The sequence below is a fragment of the Clavelina lepadiformis genome, chromosome 2 (genome assembly GCF_947623445.1).
Source record: "Clavelina lepadiformis chromosome 2, kaClaLepa1.1, whole genome shotgun sequence".
Lineage (NCBI taxonomy): Eukaryota > Metazoa > Chordata > Ascidiacea > Aplousobranchia > Clavelinidae > Clavelina > Clavelina lepadiformis.
The window spans coordinates 9,385,262-9,405,889 of NC_135241.1; the positions used below are offsets into that span (position 1 = coordinate 9,385,262).

Consider the following 20,628-nt stretch of genomic DNA (forward strand, 5'->3'; position numbering starts at 1 on the left):
AGATGAAGCGGGCTACCTACCGCTACCGCAGATGAAAGCTGGCTGCACGAATATACGTGCAGGCAAACTTGAGTTGACTGTGGTTGAGTTGACATGGAACCGAAAAAACATTCTTGTAAAATATTCTTGAAAAATAATTCTAGGTTAAGTAGTTATTGGCAAAAGAAAATCGTAAAAAGTCTCAGTTTTTGGCATCCATCGTGACGTAGTTGAAGGCTCTTGTTATGTCATACCTACTGCTTTTCTTTAATGATAGTCAACTCAAGTCAGAAGTGTAGGTCATAGGAGTTTAGCCTATGTCCGATTAGGCGTCATGTGAAGAAATTAGCAACGTGAAGCGTTGTAATTCAATAAATTACAATATTGTTTTAAATATAAAATCTCCGGTAGTCCAATCCTTTGCGTCCATGAAGTTACGGTATCCTTTGGATCGCATAGGCTACCAGACAAACTGTTACCGTACTAGTTGCCGTGGTTGGGATGTAGGCTGTCACCCAGTGGTGGGATTTAATCTAGTTAGCAATCGGTTCGCCTACATATTCATTGTTGAAGTTCAACTTATTCTTTGTATGGATATTAAAAAATACAAGTATTTAGGTCATAATTTTGTTTACTATAATAATCCATATACTTCCGTATAGACAGTTTATTGCTATTATGTAGACATACCATATTTTTGTGATTGAAAACCGGGACGCTTCAGAACAACGAGCCATATCAGATAAATGTGGTTCATGTTTTACTAGGAGTATGAAACTTTTTTGGATTCCTATCGTCAGGGACAACTAAAGTAGTAAGACACCAAGAAAAACTAAAATAATGCGTTTTACTAGGAAACAAAACACTGTTCAAGCATTTGTAAATTTACATAATCGTCCAATCATACTTTTCTGTAGACAATACTTTCTTCAAGAAGTCTTTATTCGACTTTATTTTCTCATAAAAATCACAGCAGGAAAAGTCAGTGTTAATTTTGCAGGTGATAAGGGCTTTCACATTCAAATGGTTTTTGCAGAAGGAAATGCAAACAAGTACCGGTACGAAATAAGTTCTTTGAATAACCTAACCGCAAAAATATCACCTCCTCCTTCCAGCCTACTATTACTGAACTAGTGAATGCGTTAACAATCAACTCACTACTGGATCAATTACCCGCTACAATGACGTAGCAATTACTTTCACATTTGACACAACGAAACAGAACAACCATCGAGCGTTGCTCTTCAGTAAGTAGGCATACAAACCAATCACAGCATGCTAATATTTGTGTAATGTGGGGCAATGCTGGCTGACTAAATGCCAAAGCGGGACTTTTGGTTGACTGACCGGGACAAAGCCTTAAAAAACGGGACTGTCCCGGCTAAAACGGGACGTATGGTAAGCCTAATATTATGTGAAACTACAGTTGAATGTTTAATTCTGGTATCATCGGCTGAGTGGTTTTTCCTTAGCCAAATTTTAACCAAATCTTTTGCGTTCCACAAATTAAGGGAAAGCCCAATCAATTTTATTATCAAAAGATTTGATACGTTATTAGCGACGAGGCGCTTTCTTTTGTCGCTATATATGAGATTCATTGTCGAAAATCCTCGTTCTGCCTCGGCAGAGCTCAAAGCAATCGTATTTGATAATATTTGATTTTAGTATTGTATCAGGAACCTTTCGATTTGAGCGATTTTGTATCATATTTTCAACGTAGTCACAGAAATCGTTCACACAGATTTCATGATGTAATTGTAAACACGAGGTGTAAATGATGACTCAAACAGTGCCATATGATAACATCTGGAAAGTCATTTTGAAGCGTTGTGCTGACTTCAGATAATTTGTCAGAAGTTTCAGAACACAAGGCTATTAACCCTACTCAAACCGGGTGCACGACATTACTATTTTAAGTAGGTGTGGCCGACACAGCACACACATTTTCAATCGTTAATTACTGAAAAACTACATGTCGCAAATTGATCAGATTTTTACGAGTTTGTAGCAAAAACATCTGGCTTCCTGTATACATCATAATTGTAAAACTAAAGAAAGTGCATTTAGTGTAAATTAAACATTTCTAGAAATTTTTCTTGTTACATCGCGCCCCTGCTGTGCGGAAAACCAGCTGACTGCGAGAAGAGAACACAAGAGATCAGTTAGTCGAGTAAGTAGTGCGTGAATGAGTAAACAAAAACGATACGCTTCAATGCGGAGAGACAGCAAAATTATTAAAATATGACAATACTTCAAACCTACAAAATAAAACTTTATAAAACAAACATGGAAAGATAGCTGAACATTTCTTAGGAAATCACCAAATTTCAAATTTCTACAGCAAACAATGCAACTGTACGCCACGTTTTGCTGTGAATGTGTGCAGGAGAGGCCACACCTAGTATAAATAGGGCGTTTCAAATATTGGTTGTCAAATCCTACGTTGTTCAAACTTTTAAGCAAATTTACATATATTGTTTCGGCATCTTATGCTTCCAACTCTATACTAAATCTAAGAAAATTGTTGGCAAAAAATCATCATCTTCAACTTTAACGAAAATGATCAAAACTGTTTACTACATGTTGTTGAAGATTCATCAACAACAACGAAGATTTTAAGATCTTTTTGAATTATTTTGCCAAATACTATCTGTTTAATATGTCCAGCAATATGCTCAATATGCAATATGCTCTAGCAATATACTAGATGTATACTATCATGTTGCTGGCAAATATGCACTTGTAAATATATGCACGGATAACACTCGAGTGTCTACTAATTGCATGTTGTAGTATTGACGGTGGTGAGATTAGTAATGGAGGTATAGAGGCCTTCCCCTGAGAGTGAGCCTGACTGTCTAACGCGGAAGCGGTTTAAACACATTTGAACAGGAACTGTATGAAGAATGAATATGTTTAGTTTTGTATTGTACAATATGATTTGTACATATTACATATATAAACAGTTTTTATATATACAATATATAAATCATGTACGTAAATTAGCCAATAACAACTGGTAAATTTTACTAAAATATTTTTCGCCACGCTGCATGCAGATTAGCGAGGGTTGCCATACCGTCCGGAAAATTCCGGACATGTCCGGAATGTAGGGTTAAATTTTGCGTCCGGGAGGAATTTAAAAAAATGCTCAAATGTCCGGAATTTTATGATGGGCGTTTTGGGGGAAGTAGAATTGCGGGAATAATCCTGTAAATCAGAGGTATCCAACACGTGGCACGCGACGTGTCTGACCTAGACCCTAGCGTAGAGATCACCAGAGGTCAAATCATAGATGGCCCAATAGCCTAGTGCAGGGGTGGGCAAACTACGGCCCGCGGTCCCATTTTATGCGGCCCGCCGGCACTTGCAGAAACTCCTACTCATCACTTATTGTTTTAATTAAACAGGTTACATGACAAAATATTATTCCCTTTAGGAGTGTTTTTCTCTTCACTTTCAGTGCGTAAACACACACACGTCAGTCGGGCATGTATTGCAACATGCTTTCAGCAACTAGCCGTACACTTCTCATGCATTGTTTGATTCAATTGTTTGATCATAAAATAAATACGGTAGCGGCTACCGTAGGCCTTTGTGATGAAGATTGCGTAGCTTTAAACGTAACTGAGTGTGAAATGCAAAAATTGTGTTTAATATGAATATGCGTTTATTTACACACCGGGTAAATTTTCCTACTTTGTAATGAGAGTGTGCGGCCCGCCGGCTGCAACATTTTTTCTAATGCGGCCCTCAGTACAAAAAGTTTGCCCACCCCTGGCCTAGTGCATTCACGACACTATGTTCAAAAATACACTCCGGTATGCAATGGATAGGCAAAGCATTGCTACTGTGACGTCATATTGACAGACAATGTGTTCATACCTCATTTTTAAAAACCGCTAGTGGGCACTAAAGAGTGTCCGGATTTTAGGCCACGAAAATATGGTAACCCTAGATTAGCCCCTTTGGCTAAAATTAGCCATATCTGGCAATCCTGTGTACGGTGATTATATTAGGTCCACTTGAGGAAGTTGGCTAGGAACCGGTTCTACGCACTTTTTATTTTTAGGAAGCGATTCGCAAGAACAGACTGAATCCCACCACTGCTGTCACCTGACAAGCTATTGGCAGTTAGAGAAATCTAGAGCCTAGAGCTGCAACAGATACATACAAATCATACGTGATATAAAGTAAGTACAGTTAAATTTATGAATTTGTGATTGTTGTTTGTGATTACGTATGACATCACAAGATCCTTGACACTGTTCCCTCTAAACTGCGCGCGTGCGCAAATGCGCACTGCAGACACGGTCTCCGCGCACAAGAAAAAAATCCAACCTGAATTGAAAATAAAATAAAGGCATAATAATGACCACAGTGCGCACGTCTGATGTTGCTCACAGTGGTCCAAGGGACCGCTCAGGGAGTTAGTGTGTTTGCTCAGAATCGTGAAAAATTAGAGGGAACATTGAGCCTTGATATACATTACAATAAGACGAAAAAGTAGTAGCCTACTGATCTAGGTATTGTGACTGTGACGTCACGAGTATTGAGTTGTTTTAGAAATGCTGAAATTTTATTTTGGGATATTGCAATTCTGTTGTTGACCGGACTTGAATTCGCATTAATGACGTTGATTTAAATTACCTCGCTTGAACTGATGTGCCATATATATACCGATGTAATGTTTCCAATTCTTCCTTTTTACGTGATCGATTCACTGGTCACTACTGCGCAATGTAACATTCAGTAAGCTGTGCCCGAAGGTGGAAACCTTTGTGTCTTATAATAAATAAAATGGGAACTTTATCATTTAGTAATTTTGTATAGACAGAAATTAAATCAACAGCATTATCAAGCCGCTGAGGAATGACAACCATCTCATCGAGTCAGAAGTAAAACAATATTCAACCGTCCTCGTAATATTTGTCATAAATTGCTGCCCTGATAAGTTCAAAATTGCTGAGTTAGTTGCATATTGAGCGAGACAGAATTTTAACAGGTATTTATGAACTTTTGATGACCAAGTTTCAACGGTGGTCGGACGATTCAACCCACGGACGATTCAACCCCGGACGATTCAACCCAGGACGATTCAACCCAGGACAATTCAACCCACGGACGATTCAACCCCCGGACGATTCAACCTGCGGACCTTTCAACCCGCGGACGATTCAACCCGCGGACGATTCAACCCGCGGACGATTCAACCCACGGACGATTCAACCCACGGACCTTTCACTTACTTATGGCTTAGGTTATTACCAAATTACTTTGTAGCCAATTGTAAGCTTAATATTGGACAGTCTAGTCTAGAGGCTAGACTCTAGAGTTAGGCCATCCTGAATAGGCCTGTACGTTGTGGTTAACGGTTATGGTACCATTGCAATCGTACCGTATTTTGTTCGGTTCTAGGTCGATTCAACCCACGGACGACTCAACCCATTGACGATTCAACTCAGGAGGATTCAACCCGCGGACGATTCAACCCAGGACGATTCAACCCACGGACGATTTAACCCATTTACAAAAACGTCTACACAGTTCGTTATCAGGCGCGGATGCCGCTTTTATCACTATACCAATACGCATCTTGTGTTGAAATACAAACAAGTTTATGTAGCCCACCGTGTTGTAACTAGTAGGCCTGCTTAGCGAAAAATAAATAAAGCCTACTCGTCGATTAAAAGTCAAACCTTAGAAACAACTGTTTGTTGATGGGAATGAAGATTTCCCGCATAAAAAGTTTGAATCGGGAGATCGAACATTTTGAGAATAGTATAAGTCGCTTGTCTCCAGTCAATTTATTATTTTTAAAATAAACGAATAACCTTTCCCATAGCAGAGAGAGGGATTCTGTGTGCTATAATTCTGCTTATTTCGTTGTGGTTAGTTTGAAGTTTGTACCTGAACAAAATACGGTACGATTGCAATGGTACCATAACCGTTAACCTCGACGTACAGGCCTATTCAAGATGGCCTAACTCTAGAGTCTAGACCAGTGATTCCCAAACTGTGTGCCGCCAAAGATTCTCAGGTGTGCCGCGAATCTTTTTGGAATTTTGGAAAAGAACTGTATAAATATTTAAAGTAAGGCATGCAGACAAGCATATGCGACTTAAAAGCTTTTTAGCTGCTTCATTGGTTGAGAAATAAGCACATGTGACGATGAAACCAATTATGGCATTGTCGATAGAGTAGGGTAATTTTTTAAAGCAACATTTCTTCTCTTGTAAGTGTGCCGCGAGCGTTTTCTAATTTTTCTCACCCGATTCGTCTGCTTTCCGCCCATTAAAATGGGTGAAAATGCGGTAATATTTTCCCATTTGAATGGCAGGAAGTATGCCTTTCTTACCCTAGAGTAACATATATGCATTTGGAATGGGGAGATGTTTACTTCGGCAGAAATATGGTTTGTAGGAAACCCCATTGCTGAAAGCAGGTCCATTTTAATGGGCGGAAAAATTGACGAATGGGGTTCACAAACCATACTTGTGCCGAAGTAAAATTGTTCCCATTCCAAAGGCATATATCTTACTCTAGGGTAAGAAAGGCATACTTCCTGCCATTCGAATGGGAAAATATTACCGCATTTTCACCCATTTTAATGGGCGGAAAGCAGACGAATGGGGTGTTTTTCTAGTGTGCCACAAGCTGAAAAAGTTTGGGAACCACTGGTCTAGACTGTCCAATATTAAGCTTACAAATGTCTACAAAGTAACTTGGTAATAAACCTAAGCCATAAGTACATGAAAGGTCCGTGGGTTGAATCGTCCGTGAGTTGAAAGGTCCGCGGGTTGAATCGTCCGCGCGTTGAATCGTCCGTGGGTTGAATCGTCCGTGGGTTGAATATCTTTAACATATCCAACCAGATCCTGGATACACGTACATCCAATCTAAAGATACGTGTTAGCACATGTAAAAAAATGTGACTTCAACAATATTTGTAAAATTGAGGGCCAAAGTACTGCAGTGGTTTATGATCGGCCCAGGGGCGCCAGGAGCACGGGGGAAGCTGCCCCCTGCCGTTTTCCTAGGGCAGCGGGGACAGTTACTTGCCCTAAGATAAAAACGAAATTTTGTGTTGTGTCTTGCTCTGTCTTATAGCAATTTGATGGTGGTTCTGCTTTTCCACAAAATCTAGCATGCTATCACTTTCAATAAACGAGAATTTCAACATTTATTTCAAAACTTTGAAAACCTATTTATACACAATAAGGTAACGATAAAAATTGGTGCGTAACTGTAATTGGCAGATGCATAACATTTTGAACTACGCCAAGCACCAAAAAATATCCTTCATAAAAATTTCCCCCTGCCCTTTTCGATAGATTCCGGCGCCCCTGTCCATTCCCACGAACGACAGGACCTGGGGTAAGCTTAGTTCACTAATTTGAGGAAATCGGAAACCGAGGATATTAGACACAACCCCTCAGGGATAACACTAATTTTAGGGAATAGGAAACCGAGGAAATGTAGGAAATTGACACTAAAATCAGGAAACCTAGAAAATATCTCCAACTCTAATTTCAGGAAATCTATAAATGGGGGGCACAAGATGTAGGAAATCGAGGAAACATGTCACCTACCGTATAGGATCTCGAAACGTAGGAAATTGTTTTGAACTTGCAAGAAAACGTAGGAAATTAAAGAAACATGTCAGCTAAGATCTTAAAACGTAGGAAATTAAAGAAACATGTCAGCTAAGATCTTAAAATGTAGGAAATTAAAGAAACCTGTCAGCTAAGATCTTAAAACATAGGAAAACGTTTGGAACTTGCAATAAAAATTAGGAAATCGAGAAAACATGTTAGCTGTTTTTCCCTCGCGTGTTCAAAGCGATTTCCTCCATTCCAAGTCAATTCATACAAAAATTTTGAAAATTTACATCTATCACCTCAAATTTTAATAAAAGTTTGTAAAAATACAACAAACCGGAAAATATGGATTTCACTAAAAGCTTGAAAGGGTTGGAATGAAGAAAATAGGTCTAGGCCATTAGGCTATATGGGAGACACTGTTTTTAGAACAGGTTTTTAATTTGCCTTTAAAAATTTGCAATGTTGTGGGTTTTAGTGTTCATTTCTAGGATATGGGATGAGAGTGTACAAGTAAAGGAGACCCCATTTCCGGGTCTAGTGCAGAAGTGCACAACCGCATGACATCACAATTTGGGTAGCAGGGTTCTAGCCTAGTATATAAATGCATCTCACGGTTGTGCAGTAGACCCCCATTTCCTTTCCCTAGCCCTTAAAATACTAGTTCTAACTGTTATTGGTGTTAATCATTTCAGGCAGTTTACCTGCATTGTGCTTCATATGCTTAAATTCCACAATGCCCTTGTTTGGTAGAAAGCCTAAAGCGAATGTTGCTACTCCTCCAGCTGGAAAATATGTTAAGAAAGAATCAAACAAATTCATCAAAAGTAAGTACACCTACTTAAGATTAGAGCCTGCATGATGAGCGTTTCTTATTGCTTTTGTTACTAGTTACGAAATGTAAGATGTTTTTCAGTGTTACTTGCAATTATTGATGATGGCTGAACCATGTTAACCTGGTATAATCAGTGTGGTAATAAAAAATCAAGATATAAGATGACACTCTTGGGTCAACTTTATTTTTAATTTCTTAACACAATTGCAATTATTGGTGGCATATCATATGCGGGTACATAAGCGATAACTTTACAATTAGTAATAAAACAATGTTTTTGTTATACAGTTCAAAATCAAAATATGCATAACCTAGAAGTTTATACTGACAGAAAAATTAGGCTTATTTAATGTTAGATTGTAAGAAATGTAATATAAGTTATGGTTTGCAGGTGCTACAAAAATGCATGATTTTCGACATGGGCCAACTTTGCAGAAACGAACTCAGCCAGCAAATAATTTTATTAATGACAAAGTGCCAAATCACTCACAAACATCTGCTTATTCTTCCAAAGAAAACCTTTATTTTCAATCAAAATTACACAATGAAACAGGCGCTGGTCAATCCAGTGAAATCAATGCATTATCTAATCAGCTGTATCCTCCCAGTGGTTACAGTGAGTCTATGCCAAGTCTTCCATTTGTTTCGCAAAACTACAATCATTCAAGAAATATAGGTGATGCTTATGATTCCTCTACTAGTTTACAAACGTCACACAATTTTGTAAGCAATTCTACTTTTAGTCAAATCGAGCCCTCATCCACCCAAAACACAAACCAGTCTCAGTCACAAATGATAATTCAGCCATCTAGAAGTGTCCATAGTATGCAGTCAATAACAGCTGTAGGTGGCATACCTTCATCGAGACAATTTTTGAATTTTGAATATGTTCAAAGTGGAAACCCTGTAAATCAAGCACAACAGAAATATTCACAGCCTTCTAACCATAAAAGTAACCAATACCAATCAAAGAGCAACCAAACACCATCTTTTGCGAGAGATATTAGTACGTCCTTTTCAAATGTGCCTGCAACCGTATCCCAGTATAAAGTTTCCGAAGATCACTTAAACCCAGATTCCTCACCAGCTGAATTTCCAAAAGCTTTCAATATAAGCAATGATTCCACAGGCAACGGAAGTGGAGCTCAAGTTTCAGTTAACTTAAGAAAGTCGAGAGAGTCGTTGAATAATTTTCCGCCTTCTACTATTTCTCAGCAGCAGCCCGTTGACAGAAATAGTGGTATATGGCAGGTAAGAAAAGTTGGCTGTGTTTAACTTGTATAATATATAAAGTTGTATATCGTATTCGTATCTGGTGCATAAAATATGCCTAATTTATTATCTATTCCACTAGTAGCTAGAGCTGCAAATTTACTTGAAAATATTTTAACCATTTCGTGGTTAAAGACATTTTCCATAGCTCTTTAACTACAGCCTTGTGACATTCTTATCTCTGTTTTTTTTTATGCTATGCACTGCAATTTAGTGTCGACATGAGAGTTTGTAGGTGAAACGGCATTAAATTCACAAAATTTTATTACCTTCAATATTTTTAGTTTGTAACAACCCATTTATTTGATACTATTAATGTTGCAAAGAAAGAGTTTTTGACTAATTTCGTCATAACAAACACTAGTTGTATCTTGTGCACCACAGATAACTTTGAATCAAGATTGTAATTAACTCATTTCAGTGAATGCCCTTAACTATTTTTAGTGGGCAATGGCGTCCAGGCTTTGTAAAAATGGGTGCCCCTTCAAAAAGTTAGATGCCCTAATCTTGCATACTAAGCTTAATCTGCCAACAGACACAATCATCCATGCAGCTTTTTTAGGTCTAAAATTTCATAAAAGCTTTGCTCTTTTTCTCCCCAATCGTCTGTTCACAATTGCCAGTGTTATTTTCTGCAAATATATTTCTTAACACTAGAACTCTGGGGAAAATTATACCTAGAAATCCGCCAAAGTTGATTTCGACATTATCTGATTTTCTGGCTGCTCACATCTATAGAACACTTTTTTTACCACAATTCTTTATTGATCTTTATCAAATAAAATTTGTAGCATGTGAAACACGATATTTAATGCAATGCTTGCCTGAACTAGTGTTAAAATGCGAGTGTTGCCTGTGGTTTAAGCCCGGTTAACCACTACCAAATTTTACTATTTTTATTGAATAGAAATATACAGTACAACAAAGTGTTATCGTGATCAAGTGTTATGTTATCAAACTCAACTCACTGATAACGTATTAAATTCACTTCACAAAACACCAAAAACTTAGAAGTCTTATTTATACTACGATGAGTGATGGAAAAACTGATGCAGCTCCGCATGATCAAGTACAGATTTCGTATGCGCAGACATTACCGTTGAGCCTAGCCAGGCTAAAACGACTATAGGCTCAAAGGAAAAGATTAGACCATATATCTTTGCTCAGAACTGTTGAGACGCATTTTTTCAAATTCTTTGGAGGGACTATCTCGCATGATTGACTGGATAAGCTGTCATGCATCTGAAAGACTAATGTTGAAATTGACACCTTCAGAATTCTAGGTATAATTCAAAATAAAATTTGATATGTAAATTTTATATTCTAATTATTGAACTGAAAGTAAACTGAAAAGAAATTTGTTCGACGGCGTAAAATCTGAGAAGTGTGAGCAAACAGTGACTGTTAAAAATTGCGTATTGAACTTAAAATGTTCTAGTGTCTATACTCTATACCAGGGGTGGGCAAATTTGTTCGATGAAAGAGTCACTTGCGGAAAAATATAAACACCAGCGAGCCGCAAAATCAGTAATGATTGTCAATTTGGTTATTCAATTTGCCATAGAGTATAGAATCTATACCTGAAAACAATGTCGGAATCGATGTCTAGTGTTACGTCATAAACGAAATCCTGGCCTAAATAAAGAAAAACTACACAGAAACTTTCATAAACGGTACTCTTGGTAGCCTTTACATTTTTTGGAATTTTACGATTCGACTAGAAGAGCCACAAAAAACATGCCGGAGAGCCGCAGTTTGCCCACGTCTGCTCTATACAATCTTTTCATGCTATGTGCATACCATAGTCTGGCACAGATCACACCTTAAATAATGGCATTATCTAGACATCAGTCAAATGAGCAATCTCATTTTGCAGTGAATACCAATCATTAAAAAAATAATGGGTGCCCAGTGGGCACTCATTCAGCTCAATGTTGGATGCCCAATTCAAAATTTTGTTGCCATGGCACTGAGACACCCACAAAAATCCCATGCTGCATTTTTTTCTGAATTTGAGTTGTGACCCAAGTCATGTGAATACCTTCAGGTTTTCTGAGGTCATACTGTGCACTGCTTTAAATTAGTTGTTCTAATGCTATGGCTGCTACAAATTAGTCTGATCGGTGTTTGTTGTAACAGAGCAGAGTGCTTTTTAAAAAGGTGTCTATTTTTGTTATCTAAAGCTCTATTTTATGCTGTCACAACTGTCATAACGTGACTTGAGTCATTTTGAAGTTGAGTCACAAGAAAATGTCACTTAAGGTTAGTCGTGCCATTACAACACTGTACTTTCCATTACGGTGGAACCTCAGTGGTTGACCTTGATACTGAAACTACTTCAGTTGCACAACCAACTTTTTTAAGTCTCAAAGGTTTTCGCCTAGGTATCATTTTACATTTATATTTTTCGTCAAATCTGTCTCCTGTGGTACACTAAACACTTCCAACTTCGCTTACTCAGCCTTGGACAACCCATGTATCATACAAAACTTTGTAATGTATAAATGAAGTTGAACTTGGATATGATTTTTGTTTGGAGTTTTAATTAAATACTTTACCTAACAATCTCTCTTGTATCGATATGTATGTTGCATTTCCTTGTTGTAAATTATGCTTTTTTGGGGGATTATAGGCTTGTGTACAACAGCAACGCTTAACGCAGACTGCATTGTTATACTCCAATCCTCAGCTTGTACCAAGTCAAGAACATCAGGAACATCCTGTGGTGAAATATCAAAGTAGATAGTAGTAGTTAAATAGAATTATAAATTTAAATAGAAGCATGATTATTATTAAGTTGATAGTAATACAGCCGACCTTGTATATGGTTCATACTGGAGCCCTGCACAGGCCCTGCCGGAGTTGTGGTGCAGATGCGGGTATGGTTGTGCTCATAAGTTCATAGTTTAGTATTTAATAATATTACCTTCTATTAAATGCAATGACATTAGTTACTTGGCAAAGATAAAATTATAAAACTAAAGAAAGGTCAAATGTTGTGATACTTCCACGTCAATACAATATGGTTTCGTGAAATAGTAAGAAATGTATCTTGTGGTACTGCATGTTGCTAGCAGATCCACTTGCAAATTCCTGTTTCATGCATAATGACAGACTTGTTATTTGATATCAAACGATACTAGCAGCAATTGGAATTGGACAAAAATCATTATCTTTGTATCGTATATGATCAGTTTGTGTCATTAAAACGATATAAATTATTATTTCTACATACTATGGTGTTTTACTGTGTTTACGAGTTTATGTTGGCTAAATTGGTCTATAGTTGGGGAACTGCTGTGTTTAAAAGTGCTCATGTTACTATTTAGCTTGGTGCAAAATTAGATTAGGGTTGGTACCGTAAGTCCGTAACTTTATGGGTTTAGTTATAAGCCTGTAAGAAACTTAGCAATTAATTCAAAATTTTATTGATTAAAACCACCAATAAATTATTGTGTGCGCAAGCACAGCACAATATTACTTGTAAACCGAAACGGTGATATAAACAAAAGCAGTTTATCACATATACCCAGCCATCTTACCCTAATTTAAATTTGTCAAACTTTTTAGTGATGTGTGTGATTCAAGTTTAATGTTATGCAAGTAATCGAGGAATTATTTCTATTCTTATATGGAATTATTCTAGACACTAAGATATATTCCGGATATTTTATCCCCATATCACTCACTGGATATCATCACACAACATGCGTTTATTGAATTATGCTATTAAAATGCCATCTGAAATAGAAGAGTTATTTATACTATTAACAATAATTTTTTGATTGTGAATTAGAACCGTTATAATTATATATGACATATTTTGCAATGTTATATATACAGTATTATATACCCAAGGTGGTCAGGAAATTTTCCATTGTAATGTAATCGAGGTAGAAAAGAACTAGGAATTATTGGAAATTATCCACACCCGACTATTAATTTATGGTCCGCTGCTGTCTGTTATACGCGAGGTCTACTGTATGTACATATAATCTAGTTTTTTTACCTATATCATATATTCTATAAGCATGTCCGTGTATTCTCTGTCTAAATATTCAGACAAATTATTCGCTTACTATTTTAGTTTCACAATCCACTGAAAATGCCAAATCAAGTGGTATTGAGGATGATGCAAGTCTTCCTCCTGGTTGGTCAGTTGATTGGACAATAAATGGACATAATTACTACATTGACCACAACACTAACACTACCCACTGGACTCATCCATTGAATAATGATAGTTTACCTCCAGGATGGGAAAGGGTGACGTCATCAAAATATGGAACATACTATGTTAACCATGTGGGAAAAATGACACAGTACGAGCATCCTTTGGCACCAAGGTATTTTATGCACATTATTATCAGTTGCTTATTGATATTAAATTTTTCTATGCTTCTATCTTCCGTTTTCAGGCAAAATTCCTCAAAATCCGAACAACCGTTACCTCCTGCTGAACCAAGCAAACAATATGATACTTGGAGGCTAAATCAAGTTGTTCCAGCCAACCCATACTTAAGCACAACTGAAATTCCTCATTGGCTTCAAGTTTACTCCAAAGCACCTCAGAAGTAAGCATTTGGATCAAATGTTAAATGTCATGGTAAAGAAACTACTTTGTTCATCAATTTGTTTAGTACAAAGTAGTTCCATCTAGAGTAGTTATGTCCAACCGAAACACGTAGCTGGGCCAAAAACAAAGTTAATTTTTAATGCATGTTGCATAACGTATTACACTTGGGATATCTTTAACACAAAGTATTCGTAACATGATCACTTTCGAAATTAAAGCAATTTTAAATTATGCAATACTCCAGCACATTATTGTAGTTGCTCGTTTTCGCCACATCTCTTAAAAGTACTACAAACACAAAGTTTCTGGACACATCAGTTTATAACACACCTAATGGACTGTGCAATTGAAATTTATTGGTCTACAAGATCTTGCGCAAATGAAATTAATGGAGTTAAATAAGACAGGAGTGGACAATCTATTGAGCATGTTGATTGTTTCTAAACTAAGCTGATGGGCTGTAATCAACCTATGGACTGCTAAACAGTATCTATTCAATGTGGTATGACTCTGTCGCATTAATGATATATCATTGTGATTTATTCAGTGTATCACTCACAAACCGAGATTTTTTAAGACTGGGTCTAGAGATGCTAAATTTTTACAGATTTCGCATTGACACTGGACAGATTATAACATCCTTCGAATTTTTAACTCCCAAAAGGACTGCGCTAAAATGAAAAACTGTCCCACACCATATCTACTCACTAACTCTTTCGATAGAAACCTGAAAAAAGTATGGCTATATGCATCGCTAAAAGTGGTTTTAAATATTTCATTCCTAATGTTTTGTCAATTTTGTATTTTTTTGTAATTGTAGTATTTGCCATTGACTGCGGGAAATGAAAAGTATGATACTAACCTCATTGTAGACTGGTCAAACAAGAATTGCGTTCACAAACAATCAATAAATGGGAAAAAGCGGCAAAGATTTGAGGTCTTAAAACGTGCATTGTGTAAATTACAGTGATGCTACAACGATGGAAGGTTAGCATGGCCACCAAACCTAAACCATTAAAACATTTTATTTCTAACACAGAAAAACATTCTTCTTTTTAAATGTGCAATCACTTGTGTGCTAACTGTGGTCTGTCGCAATAAGTCACTAAATCGAACGTCTGCAAACCAATGTTCCCTCTAAGCTGCGCGCGTGCGCAAATGCGCACTGCTGACACGGTCTCCGCGCATAGAAAATCTGTGCTGCGCACAAGAAAAAACTCCAACCTGAATTGAAAATAAAATAAACGCATAATATTGGCCACAGTGCGCACGTGGAACGTCTGATGTTGCTCACAGTGGTGCAAGGGACCGCTCAGGGAGTTAGTGTGTTTGCGCAGACCCGTGAAAAATTAGAGGGAACATTGCTGCAAACTTAACTCTACCATTAAAGCAAAACCAGCTAACAAGCATTGGTACGCCCTGTTAGTATCCAAATGGTACAATTGAATTATGTCATCATTATGGCTTTTATAAATTAATAAGGTCTGAATTAGCATTGAAAGCAGACAACGTAAACTATGAACAACATCGAATCAATTTATCGAATCGCATGCTTAACGATTGTAGTTACAGTATCGGTACACTGTATAATAAAAACTTAGTAAAGTTACTGTTAATGACTGTGTCATTTTTGGTGTGCATATATGCGAGACATAGGCTAAGTGTGACACAATTTCACAAAGACAGTGAGAGCATCCTACTTTGAGGAAAGCTCACCCTCACGAATGCCGATTTAAGATTGTTTTCATTGGAGTTAGTTGTTGTCAGGGTAAGGCCAAATGATGTTATCAGTAAGTTATGTACGAAAGATAACTTTGTGCAGCTTTTTGCAAAGCAGCTTATTATGTAATACAGGCAGATATTGGCTTTAGAAACTATGAGTGGATTATCTACAGTTATTATACAATTTTTAAGTTATTTTTTTCTGAGATTTTCTTGTTAGACAAAACATAGCTATGATGTGAGTAAGGTTATACATACTCTTCAATTCATATCCAACATCATTTTTAGTGCTCTTTGAAGGACTCGGGTGATGAGATCTCTATCAATGTCAGCCTATCATAGGCCACATATGATACATTGTCAACTGTAATGGCATCGTTTTCACTACACATATGTTTTATTTTATTTTGTATGCAGTGGAGTGTAAGGTTTGGGACTTCATTTGTTCCTGCCATCATTATTTTATTCATATATAGGTATAAGTGTGCTAACTGAACGTATTGTTGGGGTTGTGAACTGTTGTTAATTAGGCTATTATATTGCTTGATTGAGTATTATATTACAAATAAGATAATTATTGCTTGATCGATTAAATTATTATTCGCTAATCTGACTCTATTGATAGCGCATTCATTAACCCCTGATAGTTCACACTGTCTCCTACAGCATCCACTGAACTGGTTCAACAGTACTGGACATTTGAGTTGGAGTATATAATCCAGGAAAGCAATGATTTTTAAAAGCTTTAGAAGTTGGTTTACTTAATGTAGCAATCGAAGAAGAATATCTTGTGTCAATGCAGTGTTCACAAGTAGCGTTTTTACAGACAATTACTATGTTTTAAACATCGGGAGACAAAAGCGGTGGTAATGTGAGTTGTCTTGTTTATAATCACTGAAAGATGGAGCAACTTTTTATCCATATTTTCCAACTTATGAAGTTTGTTGATGTTGTTTTAACATTGCATTTTTGTTGTGGCTAAGTACTGTTCAATGTTATTTTCAGTAGGGTCAAGATTTTTGAAAGCTTTCAATTTTTTTGTGATACACATGTAATCTGAATGATTCACAAATAACATTTTGCCATATTTATTAGAATAACAATATAACCAATATTGGTCATTTCTAGTTTAGTGATCTTGTGTAAATTGTTTTCTAAATCAGGTGTAAGACTATTTTGTCTTTGATAGATCAGATATATACTCGGTTTCATGTAGTTGCACTGTTTTTGTGTATGCTACACTTTCTTCATTCGAACCATTTCTCCTGAGTCACAGGTGCTAATTGCCGTTTACTACATCAACTCTATGATAACTGCCAATTGTAGGATCGTATGAAGAATTTATTTTCTTTTGTGCTAATATGGGACACATATGAAGATGTTTAAGCAATAAATCATTCTGTTTTTTGTTTATGCATGGTGGAAAAGATTTAAAATGCTGATGATTGTTTCAGATTTGACAGCAAACTGCGCTGGGAGTTATTTCAAGTGCATGAGTTGGATTGCTTTGGAGAAATGCTTACTATGCTTATGAAGAAAGACTTGGAGCAAATTGTCATGTCATATGAAACAGCTCGCCAGGCAATTGTTGGGGAAATTAGCAAAAGAACACATTTGCAAGCAAAAACTCCATATGAATCTAAAGTATAGTTATCGATTAAATCAGTCTATTTTTACAGTGTTATAGCTTGTGGTTATGCTCATGCTTATTTAATTGTACATTTTTGCAAAAATCAGTCTATCTATAAAAAATGGTATGTTTTCCATAAAGTTCTTTTGGTGTATAAAAATGACATTTGTTTTTTAGCAACTCTCTGATAACTGTGGAAGGTTTGCTTTTGGGGGCAAAATGAAATATATATTTTGCAGTAATGTACCTAATACATGCTATGTAATAATCATTGCTTAGTAAGTAATTTGTGTCTTCATAACTGTATTCATGTAAATTTTGTCTCAAATTTTACGCTGCCTCGATAATTTAACTTTTATAGTTGGAATGTTGACAACAAAAAAACTGTGTTGTTAAGGGCATTAGTAATAATTAATTAATCATTGCTGATTAAACTCTGCAACAGTTAGGATTTCCTTATTCAGCCAAATGAAGTACAAACCAAATATATATTGAAATCTTGTATACATTGTTTTCCAGTTTTTATTATTTAATTAAACTAAAGTTATTAAAGTTATAATGTTTAATTAGGTTGGCTTTGATGCTAATGTGTGACTTGACCTTGGGTTAAGGTATATTTCTATTTATTGTATTGTAGTTATGGCAAGTTTTTATTGACCTGAAAACTGCACAAAATTTACCTAACACAACCTGCCTCTAAGGCAGGGATGCTGTATCGCCAAACTTTTTTCACAAAGCGCCGGATAAGCTTAAGAGCTAACAATCGCATGCGCGATACCCTCTTTGTTTAAAGTAAGGGGCAAGTACAAAAACCAATTTTGCATGCCGTTATTTTGGTGACCCCTGTTGTAAGATAAAGAGTTTAGCCTCCTTGTCGCAATTATTCGATTTTAACACAGTCACAAATGATTTTGCTTGTTTACTGCAGCACAATCCTTTAAGAAATTGAAAAAACTGGATTTGTTGAAAAAAATGCTTGCCCTAGTAGTAATCACACGATGTTAGTATTCAAACTAATTGTCATTTATACTTGGCGTTGACTAGTGTATTGTATTGTATATTTTTCGCCTTAAGACTGCTGAGAACGAAAGGTATGGTGCTAAATTCGTTGTAGACTGGTCGAACAAGAAATGCTTTTAGTGGCAAAGCCCTGAACGCTTAAAACGTGCAAGATGTAAATTAAAGTGGTACTACAATGAGGGAAGTTTAGAACTGCCACCAAACGCAGAATGCGTTTAAATGTTAAAATGTCGCAATTGTTTGTTAACGGTTCAGCGACAGTTAGTCGCAAAACCGTTGTACATGATACATTAATTGTTTTGTTTTTAAACAAGCTTTTTATTGTGTGATCTTTATTGGCGAAATTTTATTGCATTGGTGCTAACCATTATTGTTTCTTAATTACCTGATTGTTTTTTTGGTGGTGGTGATACTGAAATACCGTTACCGAGGTGCTATGTATGTTATTTTACAATTCTGATATCGTATGACACAGGCCAGTTTATGAAGTTATCGCATTTTGTATATCTTTGTTCGTATTCCAGTTAGATTTTACCTTCATTTTTTCATATGCAGGGATACCTCAGAATTCGAACATACCTTAATTCAAAGAACGCATGATCCAAACTCTTTTTGAAGAAAATTTTGCTTTAAATATAGAATTGTTTTGGAAACTCAAACTTAATCGACTACTAAACTTGTGTATAACCAACCCTCTGCTCTTGATCAGTATGCTTTTATTGAAAATTAGATTCCAAGTAGAACGTTTTACGCTTTCTTTGATTTTAAGTTGTCACTTTCACCAGAGTTTTTATATTAACCTAAATTATCGACCTTGTGGCGGGTAATGTCACACAGTCGTGCCATTTTGGGCATTTCCCTTTAAAAACTCTGCATTCCACACGTTTTTGTACGTGCCGCTAATAATTGCCAAGATTAGTATATAGGCTTCTTATGTAAACGCGTGTGTCTGTGCTGAGTTTCATTCTGTTCGGTTAACTTTGTTTCAGTAGAAGTGTTATCAGCGTTTTTCATGTTGTTGGCGGTTTACTTGCAGTGCTAGTCGAGAAGAGCACGGAACTGTTATTGGACTCAGATCATCTAGAAGTCATGACGAAGTAATTTACCTGTCTCTCTTTTCTGCGGCAATAGGCGATGCCCGTTAAGCGTCTTCCAAGTCGCTTGCCAGTGTGCACCCTACGTTTTCAGAATATGCCTCGTAACGTATATACCCGTTGTTCTCCACAATCTTGTAATCTGTACTAGATAAAATCTACTTTTTGTTTGCCCATTTTCCTAACCCCACCGCCGATCTTTAACAACGGGCTACGTGACTTGCTTATGGGGTGCAATCACTTTCTTCATGTTTTATAACGCTGCATGTAAATGTTGGTGTTTCTGTTGTGTGTAAGTTAGGTAAGCATTTACTTCAGTTTTTGTGAGCTTTGGAAAGTTGACTTGGATATTTTTCTATCCTGGAAACAGACCAAATTAATTTATATTGTTTCTTTTTGGAAACATTCTTTGAAACTTGAACTTCTTAAAACTAAAACGACTGTTCGGGTTCTGTTGTATAACTGTACTTCGTATGATTACCGTATTCATAGTGTTGGGCTGAAAGGTTTGCAAAATTTTATTTGTTTTTCTACGCTATAATGTACTGTACTTCAAATACAACAGTAATATAATTGTTTATCAGCATTTGCACAGTTGATTCGAGTCTTGCCATATTGATTCATCATGTCATATTTTGAAACAAAATGCTAACAGTGCTGATGTTTGTCGTAGTTTCCAATTTCACATTTTTAAACCCGTTATTGTGCATTGAGGTAAACGCGGAATGCTATGATAGTCTGTCTTAATAGGTAAAGTTTTGTGTATTGTTAACTTTATTGCAAGACGTTGGATCTATCTTTTGCGATCCGTTGGATTACGTACTATTAATTATTATTTATAGTGAAGACCTTGACTTCTAAAAGTTTTCCTAACTGTCACACGGGAGTAGATACTACAG

The 20,628-nt window shown here is 36.5% G+C and overlaps 2 protein-coding genes across 3 annotated transcripts; both read left to right on the forward strand.

The window, feature by feature from the left end:
• Positions 1 to 4,287: 4,287 nt before the first annotated feature.
• LOC143446718 (uncharacterized) lies at positions 4,288 to 5,647 on the forward strand. The gene is made up of 2 exons (XM_076946476.1): positions 4,288 to 5,239; positions 5,398 to 5,647. Exons 1-2 carry the CDS (start codon positions 5,002 to 5,004, stop codon positions 5,499 to 5,501), a joined length of 342 nt encoding a protein of 113 aa, XP_076802591.1. The 5' UTR covers positions 4,288 to 5,001; the 3' UTR covers positions 5,502 to 5,647.
• A 2,524-nt stretch (positions 5,648 to 8,171) lies between these two features.
• Positions 8,172 to 20,307, forward strand: LOC143445154 (uncharacterized). Of its 2 annotated transcripts, none has more exons than XM_076944054.1 (6): positions 8,172 to 8,407; positions 8,807 to 9,666; positions 12,320 to 12,425; positions 13,775 to 14,033; positions 14,106 to 14,293; positions 17,440 to 17,576. In XM_076944054.1, exons 1-5 carry the CDS (start codon positions 8,317 to 8,319, stop codon positions 14,263 to 14,265), a joined length of 1,476 nt encoding a protein of 491 aa, XP_076800169.1. In that variant the 5' UTR covers positions 8,172 to 8,316; the 3' UTR covers positions 14,266 to 14,293; positions 17,440 to 17,576. The 2 variants fall into 2 exon arrangements, with proteins under 2 accessions (XP_076800169.1, XP_076800168.1); XM_076944053.1 differs by having other exon boundaries at positions 8,183 to 8,407; positions 14,106 to 14,261; positions 17,440 to 20,307.
• Positions 20,308 to 20,628: the final 321 nt, after the last annotated feature.